The 13,483-nt window shown below is 44.6% G+C and overlaps 1 protein-coding gene across 1 annotated transcript in view; it reads right to left on the bottom strand.

The window, feature by feature from the left end:
* Positions 1-9,536, bottom strand: part of cacna1bb (calcium channel, voltage-dependent, N type, alpha 1B subunit, b) — a gene marked incomplete at both ends in the record, with an annotated part of 140,576 nt that extends 131,040 nt beyond the window's left edge. Inside the window, 3 exons of the mRNA XM_079235043.1 lie at positions 4,640-4,779; positions 7,297-7,402; positions 9,259-9,536. Coding sequence (XP_079091169.1) covers positions 4,640-4,779; positions 7,297-7,402; positions 9,259-9,536 — 524 coding nt within the window. The remainder of the gene's footprint in view (positions 1-4,639; positions 4,780-7,296; positions 7,403-9,258) is intronic.
* Positions 9,537-13,483: the final 3,947 nt, after the last annotated feature.

Genomic DNA, 13,483 nt, shown 5'->3' with positions numbered 1-13,483 from the left:
AAATCAGATGACATCATGCAGGTTCCGGCAGCGACCACCTCCCACGCAGACAGACACAGATCCGGCTTATCTGAAGCTTTCGAGCTGAGTTTCGCCCCGCTGCTCGGCTGGGGGCCCCGCTGAGAGCCAACACCAACCCCACGCTGCAGGAGGCCCTGGACATTTTCCTGCAGGGGACCGAACCAGGACTGAGAGTAGCTGACTGTCAGACCGTGATGTAGGAAAATGAGAGTTTTTTTTAAAAAGGGACTCCGGTGCTCCCGGGATATTGCGTTCATGAGATTATAGCAGACAGGCGGACTACCTGAAGTAATCATGTAAAAAAGTTATACATTTTTCTCATGAGCTTCTCAGGGCCTTTGTATACATATTACGTTACAAGCAACATATTTACTCCCAACTTCAAAGACATTAATTTTATAATGAGTTCAACGTCTCCAAAAGAAAACAGCTGCCGTTGGCTTCTTCCTAGATACCTGAATGACTCACAATCTCTGCATGTTCTCATTTGTAAAAGCATATACTTAAGTGCATAAATGCTTCTACCTTAGATCTTCATCAGGCAACTTCATGATTTGTCCATTTGAACTTTGTCTGGTTACAACGCTTCGGGCATCAGACATTCATCAGGCAACAGGCAAGGTTTCTCCGTTTTCTTCATGATTTGGGCTTTTATAAAATCAAGGTCAAGAGACTGACTATAATTCAACATCTTAACTTTAACCCTGCCGACTGCCTCTCACATTAAAACCCTCACTATTTCCAGACAAAGCTTCTTCAGAGCCACAGACAATATTAAAAATCAGGACTCCCCGCAGACATGGTAGAAAGTACTGTACATCACTTTCTTGGCTTACTGAATATTGGCTACTTTTCCAAATGTAAGAAGCCACATTTCTACACTCTCCCTGGCTGTAAAGATGATATTTACCTGAACATATTCTACCAGTTTCAGAAGGTAAAACCTTCTGGTTAAATACTAAATTGACTCCCATTGAGTTTCATATATATACAGGAAAGGAAAATGGTTTTGAAAGTAGAGCAGGCTTCTCAGCCAGTCTCTTCATGTCACAGACGCTGTCGTGCTCAGCGTGTGATTGGACGTGTCTGGCTCCTCATCAGGGCACAGTGTTCCTGGGCTGACCAGCTCAGTGTTCTATTGATTAGGCCTGTGGCAACCCGGGCAGATTTATTCTCTTATTAGGGGCTCCTAATGCCTGATCAGGACAGATTAAAGGTCTGCCACTGCCTCAGGCTACACTATCATTCAGATCCTTTTATTAGGACTGGATGGCTGCATCGCCATAATTATACCAAGGACTAAGCACTGGAATTGTACAGCAAGCAGAGAGCTAATACGGATTCTTAGCTAATTGGGGGGGGGGAAGCGTAAGATACGTTATTGACTTATGTAATATAAGATGATTATTAGAGCAGAACTGAAAATGTTTTAATTTCAAGCAAAGCAGGACTATTTATTCTCCCTAGCAGAGCAGAGCCACAATCACATCTCCTCAGAGTGCATCCTAAATTAGATTTCTGACCACCAAGATCGATAAAAAACCCTCACCCGTCACTTCTGATTGATTACCCTGCCTTTTTTTTTATATTATTTTTGATCAATCATTCATGCATTATGCCAACCAATGTACATAACATCCAACTGTAGTAGTGTTCATGTTCGTCTGTGGGTTTCTCGCCGACCGATTTCTTCATCTTTTTGCTACTCCAAATCGTTTCATTAAGTTATCATTTCATCTTCTATCCCACACTTAAGTATAATAATGATCAGCAGTTCTCCGGCTGCTCATTCCCTCTGTGGCCGACGCGGGACAAAGCAGAAACGTCCTTTAACACCCAGGTGTGCAGTTAAGTCTGTTTAATCCTCTTAACTTCACGTAGGGAGGCTGAACATCTGAGGACATGCTCAAAATGTCCTCTCCGCCTTTTATCGTTTGCCATCAAGAAAATTTCTCCGAGGGCCCGATTTTGCACAGTGGGCCAAACCACATCCAGGGGTGATGTGATTGATTTCTAATCAATCCCCCCCACCCTCCATTCCCGCAGCAGCACGTCGAGCACAAAGCAAACATACACGCAGAAACCCCCGATCACGCAGAGGCACATTATCTACTGTGGTTGCTTGGCAACCAAACAGAGACGGTCACATTGGAAACATAGTGGCTCATTTGTATCCAGCTGTGTCAGCAATGGGTAGCCAAAATTAAGGAGACATTTCTCCAGTTTAGAAGGAAAAACTCTGAATCAAAAAGCTGACTTTAAACCCATGACACCCTGTAAACGATGAAATATGGTGAATTACCAACTTAGATTATCTTATTTTCTGACGATGGCAGATTTAAATGACTTGGAATTATTCAGAAGACGCTGATGTGTTTACCACGTGAACGAGCTTCTTCTCTGTGCCTCACAAAGCAAAGCAACATGCTGTCAGACGCAGGAGGTGCACCTCGCATGATGCCTCTTTCCACATGAACCTAGTGGAATTCAAGTGTTGTGCTCCGAGCAACGGGCCTCTGTGTGCTCTCAACCTTACATTTAATGAACGCCTTCCTTCATCTTCCACACACGAGTAGGTATTGCAGGGGAACATTAAATCCGATCACAGTTTCCGAACCCAATCATCCCACTTACGTGCCGTGTGAAAGAGAAATACAAATTAAAAAAATGCATCTCTGAACTGTTGGTGCGCTGGCTACGGTTTTAATTTTAAACACCGGCCTACTGAGTGTTCGCTTAAAAATGCACGACGAGCCATTTCAAATTGTAATGCTTCCTGACAAAAGGAATCCCTATCTCCCCTCTTTGTCTGGTTTATCCTCGACATGTCAAAAACTTGCGGTCAGCGCTTCTCTGCAATCTTTGTTCTGCAGCTCATTCACGATCCACTTTGATGCATTTGTTTATCGAGCTTCTGAAATAGCCATTCTTTCCAGCACAAACACAATCTGGGCCTAATTCAGCACTGTGTCATAACAATGTCATTCTCCTCATCAATGTAACAAAGCAACAGGAGCGTTTAGTGAACTTGGAGGAAACGGGCCCATTTTCAACATGGTGTGACTGTGTTTCCATGCAGTGAAGAGCGACACAGGGACGTTTTACGAGTGGGAGTCCGTAGAGTTCTTGTGAAAGCCCTTCTATGAACGTGTATCCTTCATTCCTTTAAGAGATGCAGGAGCAAGGAAGACATTTAAAAAGTACCGCTTCCTCTGTGTACACTAGCATGGGACCAAATCTAACAAGCACTTTAGGTGTCCCTGTATAGGAAACCGTCCCATCAGGATTCACCATCGGAGGAAAAAGGTGAAGGTGTCTTCCTACTCAGGCGCTCGTGTGATTAACAGAATATATATGCCGAAGTGCTTTTCCAGTGGGATAATACAGCAAAAAAGGTATGCGTCCCATTTGGACAGAGGCAAGTTGCGGTTCAATTCGAGACACTAAAGGAAGCTAAATTATCGTCCACTAGTCCAAGCGGATGAATGTGTAAACTTGTGTTTTACAATACTCAATGATGATTATAATGATAATGGTTGCCAGTTTTAAGCAGATCCACAAGACAACATGACTCCTGTCTCTTTGAGGAAATAATAAAATGGGGGAAAAAAATATAAAATTAACTCTTCGGCTGATGCCAGGCCCATACCGTCTGCAGGAGGTGAAAGGACTGAAAGTTTGCATAAACATATGAAAGCTCATGAAGAGCTCACGTGAAATAAACTCCTTCCTCTTCCAACCTTCTGCTGACAACCTTCTGATTGCCATCAACATACTGCCTTCCAGACAAAGCTTCAGTGCTGCCTACATTTCAATCCCAGCAGTAATGTCCCAGAACCATTGACCTATCTTTTTGATAATAAGAAACACCACCACATGTCTCCAAACCGCCCAGCGCCTGACAGCTTCCCTGCCGGGCCGCCACTCTTGTCCGAGCCCCACTGAGAGTTGCTCAAGAAGAACTATAAAAACATCTGTCACAGACCTCTGTGGTCCACTTAGCCAACACGTAGCAGTGTCGATATTTCTGAAACACATATATCAAATACAAAACTTGCCAACTGCCCTGCAGACGCTCAGGTGGTAAGCCGTTCGAGTTGCGCAGTATAGTATGGTTGTTGAGACAAAAGTTTCTGAATTTTGTAATCACAAAAATGAATATTAAATGATCATCAACTGCATGCGTGTATTACACTGTATGGCCAGAAGCATGTGGACACACAAACACAACACCTAAAACCACATGTGTTTGGTGCTCTGGTCAGGACAGTCATGTTTAACCACATCTGGAAATAAAAAATGTGCACTGGGTTATTGTCGCCACAAAGTTGGAAGCCATAAAGTGTGCGTCCATGTAGTGTGGTCCAGCAGTGTTAAAATAGAGAAGAGAAATGGAAAACGCCAAAGCAACAAATGCTCCTTGTGACACTTTTTCCCACCTATTTTACGGGCCTGTGCTACTTGTTGAATAACTTAAAAGGATGCTTGTAGGCAGATGCTCTAACTGGAAGAAGGTGATTCCACTTCACTGTCTCTCAGGGCGCTCACAGATACACACAAAGGAAGCCACTCTCACACTTGTGACTTCCATTTCAAGCTGAGCGGGCGAGGGACTCACCCCGTGAGGACGACCACGAAGTCCATTACATTCCAGCCGTTGCGGAGGTAGGAGCCTTTGTGAAATGCGAAGCCCAGGGCGATGATCTTAATGGCAGCCTCGAAACAGAATATTCCAATAAAGTAGGGCTCTGTGTCGTCCTACAGGGAGACAGAGAGAGGATGAGAGTGACAGAGGAAGATCTTTTTGTTAGAGGTAAAAGAGTGGTTAATGAAGCGTCAAGTGAAAGAGAGGGGAGGGGGTAAGTAAAGCAATGAAAGAAAGATGGCTCCTTTCACTTCCTGCAGCAGCATGAACAGAAGTGCAGGAAGTGGAGCCCTCTTTTCAGGATGAAAAGAGAGTAAATACAGTGAAAACAAATATTCACACACACAGTATGATCTTAAGGTTAGTGGTAAATCAATGGAGCCTCAGGCCCGCTCATTTAATGCATTCAGACATAATAAATAAGCTATTTAGCTTCAATTGATGATAGAACATTTGAGATACAGGTTATTAAGGTTCATTTGCGCGCCATTGGCACACCAGAGAAGTTGACTGGGGCGGTGACAAAGGGAGCAAAGGGGCTCTCTGTCTGACCGTTGGGATGACTAGTCAACTAGTGGGGTACCTGAGTCCAAGAAAACGGCCACTGGTCCAAGCAGCAGGGTACTTGGACTAACAATAGGGATATTTGACAAAAATTTGGATTTAAAGGGGAAGGTACGAAGCGAGCTAAAAGGGCACATGGGGCCTTTGGCTAGAAGAGGAGAATTTTCCACCTTGGCCAAACACATTGGGTGGACCAACAGGGGTAAGTAAAGAGGTACTTGGGCCATTCAAGTGATGTTTTGTCATGTTATTGTGCGAAAGTTAAGCATGGAATCGGCAGGCACTTGGATCGACCACAAGTGTACTTGTGGGCCTCTTGGTCCAACCACAGGGGTAAAAAGGAGGCAGTTGGGCCAACCAGAAGGACATATGTACAGATCAAAGGGGTACTAGGGCCAAGGAATAATGGAAATGGGCGGTGCACGGCGCGACCAGAGGGGGACTTGTGTTGCATAAGTGTGAAATTGGGGCAAATCAGAAGCACAACATCATCTCAATAGGGAAAAAGGCATTGCTGTTTGAAAGTGCACTTTAGCACTGAGAGCATATGCACAACACACATGACTGGACATGATTGATTGGGACCTTTGCGGTATTCCCTAAAAGTGTCAAACAACACCGTCACAGTTTGCTCATTTGCAGGATGTGGCGAGGTGAAACCTGGGTCTTGCTGTAAGTAAGGAAGATAGATCAGGCGCGTATGACATGACACTTTTTCCTTTACCTCCATTAATATCTGCTGGAGCCCGTGGCGATGTACAGGGCACGAGCAGAAGATATCTCACGCCTCCACTAACCCTCGCTTCTTTCCCCACCTCGCTCCGAGCATACCACAACCTGACAGACATTGTCCCCAACCCCCAACATCACCCAGCCTCCAACATAAACAATCATGTAGAAGCAGTGTGACAGGCCCGAGCACTATAAGAAATGTGACCTTTTCCATAGCACTGGCTGACTACAGTGAACATCCAGAGATTATGTATGGATGGTTGCTGTATCGTGAAGGCAAAATAAGGACAGTTTGTTGTTGTTAAGACGAAGATAAAGTGTCCGTGACCAATAGGAGGAGGCCAGTAGGAGCCTGCAACATTTTGACCAAGACAGGCATTGCATGTGTCATACAGTATATTCATGCATGCTATACGAACGCAAGATTCATAGACTAAACAAATGAATGTGATATTTAATGGGCCGGAGGGCTGCCTGGATAATTGTCTGTACTAGTCGTGTGTTAACATCTATTATACATACATCTAAAATACTGCTGAATGATAAATACGCTTACAGAAGACGGCTGGGGAAATCCCCAAGGACCACAGCGCTAAAATCCAGCAATGGATCTGAAATACTCTGACTGAATAGCATTCTGTTATCGCCTCCACTTACAGCACGCCTCCTACTCTGTTGACAGAGCTTCATAAATAATAGCTGATCCCTTGTTCTAATTAAAAGGCTTCTCGTTGTATTACATCCTCGAGGTGGAGGAGGCTGGGAGCGGATGCTTGTTTTCTCCTTTGTGTCGTCGCTCTAATCACTTTCTCAGGTGCCGAACGCCACCTTTTTGTTTCCCTAGTTGTAACGTCTCCACTGATGAATTTGCATCGCACCCGCAGATATCATGCTAACCGGGAGCAGGTGGCTGAATATGAGGGGAATTCATCGACTTTTTCCACGCCAAGCTGTTGCTCTTTGTAACACTCTCTGGCTCTCTATTTAAAGACAAAGTCCCCTGAGCTACAACACCCTCGTGTACAAGCACGGCAAAGTGTTGAACCATAAAGCTGCACGCTATTCAGTTTCAGTTTGTTTGCTTTTTTTTTCTCCTTCCGTGGTACACAGGGCAGGATATGCATCTTGACCTCCCTGTGCAACAGTCTCTTTGGTTACACTCTGATTCTGGTTAGCTATGCGTCATTAGAGGAGGGGGGGTTCTGCTGACTAACATGAGACAAAACACTGTGAACTGATTAGCTGATTGTATTACCCTCCATATCTGTCTGACTGGCTGTTGACAAGCTCTTTCGTCCAAAAGGAAGTGACCTCAGCCACGTCAAAGCACTTACCAGGCGTTCTGACAGGGGCGTCTTGTCGCTGGCAGGCAGATGCTGCTCCAGGGCCAAGACGATGCAGTTGGCGATAATTGTAGCGAGGATCATGTACTCAAATGGAGTGAGAAAGTTAAGGAGCAGTAGCGAGAGATAGAGGGAGAAAGTTGCATTCACTTCATTTTACAGCTGAATCATGAATTATACATTTTCTGACGGAGGGTTTAAAAACCTACTTGTCAAACAGAATGAATGGCTTTAACAGGAGTACAATGAGATGTTTCTAACCCATCTCAGTCTAATCAAAACAAGGGTGTCTAACATTGGCAGACGGCATTACATTGTACAGAAAAGCAAATTATCCTGTATGTTGCTGTATGAAAATTGACATTAAACTCAAATATGGACGTATTCTGTCCACTAAAGTATAAACCTTCCATCAGGCTCTGGTTGAAGGCTTTCCAGAGAGAATGCGTCCTATACATGCGCTTGTGATCTTTCCAGATGGTTGACCATTTCCAACCATTTTCAATGGTTGGTTCATTCTGCAATCCATTTTCAGTGGGTCAGTGCCCGCGGGTCAGGTCCTATTGAGAGGCTATGAATCACGAGGGAGCTTATGACCATTATAGTCAAGATGTAGAATTAGTACCCAGAAGACACCGTGATTATGCAACCAGAAAACTGTTTTCCTGGCAGTGAGTTTTAATGGAAAACGGTTATAATGGCTACTTTTAACCGTTTCAGCTTTAATTTTCTGGTTGTGGTGGGGTTTTATTTAATTTTAGTAGGGAGGTTCACCTCGTATCAGCTCATGAACGACACGGATGAATTTAAGACATTGTTATTCTCTTATAGCTAATGCGGTTCTCACCATCACCCACAGTGCAGATCCAGTTGTCTTCTTGCAAGCTCTGGCACTCCAGCCTCACCGCTAAAAGATATTCATTTTAAAGTAATTTAATCTGGCTTCCCTCATTAATTAATGTGAATTTGCTGACAATATTATTAACTTTAAATTACTTCACTTGTTTGTTTTTCTCCAAATCACCTGTTTTAAGACTTAAACTGAATGAACTGCTTTCCAGCCTTTAAATATCACTGCAAAAATATTATTAAATTGTGTTGTTTTTTTTAATCACATGTTTCAAAACGTTTCTTGTAATAACTGGAACTGTGCAGTTGTTACCGTGGACTCAACCTGACTACAATATGTTGACACTTCCTTATCTTGAAATAGATGAAACGTGCCAGATGCGTAATGTCAACTAGCAGAATCTTTCTCCTTACAAAAGGAGAGAGAAAATACTTATACAGAGTTGAGAGAGTTGAGCGTGGGCGACTTCAGCACCATGGAGAGGGCTGCTAACTAAGACAGCGAGGCGGTGCCGCAACAAACCCCAGGACCAACGCTCTCTTTTCGCCAGAACGAACCACGTCTTCTCTCAACAATCACACGAGGAGCGGAGGTCAGCCTGCGCACGCGCCCGCACCACTCACTACCCGCTGCCCGCTGCCCTTTTACGCACGCAGCTTCCTGATCGACTTCCACTTGCGTAGATCGACGGCGATGCCTGATCGTCATTAACTGACGCTGGGGTTTGCCGTCCTTGTCCGGCGACAGTTTGCACAGCTGACGTTTTGACAATAAGAACTTTCTCGGTCTATGCGGACGCCCAGAGGTTCTGAACTGAGCTGGGAATATATAACAAAACAAAGCTGCTCCACAGTGTGGGAATAGCCGCTCTCATTCAACTAAGAGCACAGAACGTAATCCACACCAGCACCTAAACGCACCGGCTGGACAGACAGGCTTGCGAGGAGTGCTGTGTTTCTGCTTTTCAACCATCTGTGTGTGTTTGTGTGTGTTATGTGTGTGTATGTGTGTGTGGTTGCCAAGCAAGGACAGAGAGGTTAGGGGCTACAGATGCACCTGCTCTGTGCGCGGCGCTACAGGCTGCTGCTGGTCGGGAAGGATATGGCCACTCGGTTATTCGCTTCGCATACTTCCTGATCAGGTTGTCCTCGCGGAAGATGAAGAGGGAGCGGTTGACCGTGAGGCAGTTTTGTTTGACAGGGTTCGGGTTGTAGATGGCCATTGTCCGGGCTCTCTGGGCCATCGACTGCTTGTACACCCTCTGGCCACCCGGAGCGCCGCCCCCGCGGGCTCCCCCTCTGCCAGCGCCCGGTCCGCCTCTCCCTCCGCCGCCTGCGCCTCCTCCATAGCGGGTGGGTAGGTCTTCTGCGAAGCGGGCCATTCTGGAAACGCACAGATCCAAAAGGGTAAATCCAAACTGGTGTCAGTGGAAATGGAGGGGAGACGCATCACAACAAACACACTTCATCCAAACCACAATGCTGAGCGCCGGAGTGTACAGAGAGCGCTGCGTTTTGGAAGATGAAAAATCAGGGTGGCCTCATAGAAAACCATGTTCCCGTGATCCTTTCCATTCATTCATCTCCAGAGAAATGTGAAACTGAAAAGTTGAACGCGATAAAGCACTTCGGCTGGACAATGATTCACTCCGCGGAGGCTGTTGCATCCATACCAGCCGGGCTGTGAGTGGAGGAAGAAGAAGAAGAAGAAGAAAAAAATCAAGGTGAAATCAAACCAGATCGCCCCGTCTCTGTCCAGAATCCTGACAGCATCGTGCCAGCATCCAAAACACCAGTTGAAACGTTCAGGGTGTCAGTAGAAATGAGCAGGGGCGTCAGAAAACACCTGGGGTTCCTCCGTTTTTCTTCTTCTTCTTTTTTAGCTGAGAGAAATTAGAAGGCAAGCCAATCCAAGTTGTCCTGAGATTTCTGTCTGATCGCTCGCTGTATGGGGGCTGAGGGCTAAATAGCAAGTCCTCAGTAGAATAAGGAAGAGCGCATGTGACCAGAACGGACCAATCGGCGACTGGAGCGCACAGACGCGCTCCCCGTCTGTTGGCTGGTTATGAGAGAGAGCTGCGAACTAATGGAGTTCACAAAAGCCCCGCGGGTCAAAACATGATGTGTGTTATTAATCAATCGTTCTCTTGGCCTCAACAACGCAAAAACATGTTGGCCATGCAGAAGGTAGCAGCTCTCAAAATATACACAAAAAAAAGAAGAAGAAGAATTCTAGGGAGTCACCACATTCCTGCAGAAATCACTTTTTTTTTTTTAAATTTATCTCAGTCAATGTACATCAAATGAGACTTTATGTATGGGAATAATGTTTGCATACCTACCTTGTGAAAAATGCATAAAGTATAAAATAATAATATGAATATAAACCAGTAGCCACATTGTCTTATTTATAGATTTCACCCATATCTTTTGTTGAAATTAGCTTCACCTCCTCGTTGCTTGAGGTCCCATACCTGCCTAATGTTGTATGCATAAGAACTCAAAATAATGATAACAATAGTAATATTAATAAATGAAAAATCAACCCAACTATTTTCTTCTTTTCTTATTACCTCATTAGAAGCCCACAGGTAGAAACTATTTAAGTGGCTACTCAAACTGAAATTGCAAGTGTTAACATTTGCAAATGGCCAAGCATTTTTTATATACTTAAAAAAGGTATGTATGCATGAATCAAAATATCAGCATTTTGTTTGCAGAAAGTAACTCAGAGACAAATAAATATTCATTCTACATGGTGGCGTGTGGGGTCAGTTATTAGTTTAGTGCATGCTGCATCCAGACGTTGTGCAAAAGAAGCGCCTTCCAACAGAAGCGCCACATAAAGCCGTGCTTCTGAGAAACTCAGATTTAGCACAAATGCTCCTCCGAGTTGTTTCATCTCCTCTGTAATTTGGTATATCTACTGGGACAATGACACAAGACAAGGGGTGCTCAACATGCAGATGTTATGACCTTTGTTGGCATGCCCCATGTGACTGCTCTCCGGGCCTGCTGTCACTGGAGCTCTGCTCTAAACAGGACTTTGTATAAGTTACTTTCAAGTATTTGGGAATATTCCCAATTTAAATGTAATTTAAATTCAAACATGTGCAACATGTTTATCTCCTGAAATGACTTAGTCCATAGCTCTCTCATTGAAAAGCAACACTCGCTCTCCTGCGAGTAGAACCCGGAGTAGCTCTCCTGCTCCGGGTTCAATACAGAAACGACCCAAAGTGTGTCTTGTACCCAACAATGAGCCTGCTGGCTACGCATGTGCGAATCGCCGAATCTTGGCCGATCTTCGTGAGGTTGGCTTTTCTGCTGTTGCCTCCCTCAAAACGAAATACAGATCAAATAACTACTGCTTTAAGTGTTTGTGTCGGTTTCCCCCCTAAAGCTGTAAACCTAGGAAACACTGTACTTCATTTTTGTGTATTTTATTAGACTACACTGTCAGTGTTGCCGTTGTGTGTGTGTGTGTGTGTGTGTGTGTGTGTGTGTGTGTGTGTGTGTGTGTGTGTGTGTGTGTGTGTGTGTGTGTGTGTGTGTGTGTGTGTGTGCGCGCGTACGGTTTAATGAACTATTCTATTTTGGATTATGTCCGTGGTAAGTTGTTTATCATGGGCAGGAAATAAACAAGCCATGTTTATAGTGCCCACAAGGATTCACAGACCACTATAAATTTATGTAATGGGCTGTTGAGACCAACGTTAACTACCGCTGGGAACGTTTCGACTGCGGCTTTTACCGGAAATTATGTTTATGCTTCTCAAATTAGATTGAGAAAAGGGATTAAAAGTGGACATCAAAACTCAGCAGTTTCCATTTCCTGTATTTTTCTTTTCCTCCAAGAGTGTCAATATGTTGTATTAAGATAATAGGCTACTTTTTCTACCTTTTTCTGTTTTTAGCCATTCGATCAAATATGTTCAAAATTATCTGTACACACATTACACCATTTAAATTAAAGGTACATGGAAGGTAAATGGGCAGTGGTGTCCACATACTTTTGGCCAGAAAGAGTAAGCTCTGATACTTTGAAATAGAAGCCTTTCAAACTTCAAGATGTTTCAATTCAGGAATGTGTGTGAAGTGTGTGTGTGTGTGTGTGTGTGTGTGCGTGTGTGAAGTGTGAGACTATATCTCACACCTGCAGCACAACACCTGACCAGCCTTTAAAACCGTTATTTGAATGCATTTGTTGTTTGGCCCATGGTTCAACCCAGTGCACAGACTGCACACCAGACAAAGCTAGTCGTTGACTTCATCACCTCCAGGGGGCAGTTATAACTGGATACACATGTGTGTCGTTTCTGCTCTTATTGAAGTAAATAACCATAATTAGCTCTCTGTTAATCTGCAGCCATACGATGAACACAAATGTTCTACCTGCGGCGGAGGAGCCATCTAGTGGTTCAGTAAATGTACTGCGAAAAAGAAAATGAAAGTCAATGTATCTAATTGTGTGGTGATACTGAATAAACAGTTAATGTGGAAATAATAATAATGCTTCCTTTGTAATAACATCCCCCACTGTAAAATATCCAGAGGACTGAAGTTTGGTTATTGTATTCTATTATAAACATGTAACATATTTACCAAAAAGACCAATATGTGTATATATATATATATTTATATATTTATATATATATATATATATATATATATATATATATATATATATATATATATATATATATATACAGTATATATACAGTATATATACGTTTATTAGTTTAACTAGCTGGACAAAGAGGAGGCCCCACAAAAGCTCTGGGTTTGCTTTGTCACTGCAAATGTAATTGAAAATGTGTTTGGGAATATAAACCGTGCTTTATTATTGTGCCACGAGGGCTCTCTCTTGAAGAGGTGCCCCGTGTACAACACTTTGTATTGTGCTGGAAGTAGTTATCCCACAGCAGCATGGGGCCCCAGTGACGCCATGACTCACCCGCGGGGCCACGGGGTGCCGCTCAGAGCGTCGTGCTGCCTGACGATCTGGCGCAGACCGTCCCGCCTCCCCGCTCGGCTCAGCCCGTCCAGGCGGAACACCGAGTCATACTTCTGCCCGGTGTCGGTGTCGGTGTCAACTCTCCACGGCGGGCCCTCCGGGGCTTCGGCGCACGCGTCCGCGCCCCCGACAAGCCCCGCCTCCTCCTCTTTCTTTTTCTCCTCCACGCGCGTCTCGAGCGGCCGGCCTCTGCGGTCAGCTGACGGAGGCGGAGCCCAGGTGTCCTCGTACTCCGCCCCCAGAGTCAGCCTCCTCCAGGAGCCCAATGTGGCTGAGCGCACCGCTGGTGATGGGGTGGGGGGGGAGATAAAT

This window comes from Taurulus bubalis (genome assembly GCF_910589615.1).
Source record: "Taurulus bubalis genome assembly, chromosome: 19".
NCBI classification, from domain to species: Eukaryota; Metazoa; Chordata; class Actinopteri; order Perciformes; family Cottidae; genus Taurulus; species Taurulus bubalis.
Note: the sequence above shows the minus strand (reverse complement) of the source record. Positions and strands in the feature narration are given on the sequence as shown.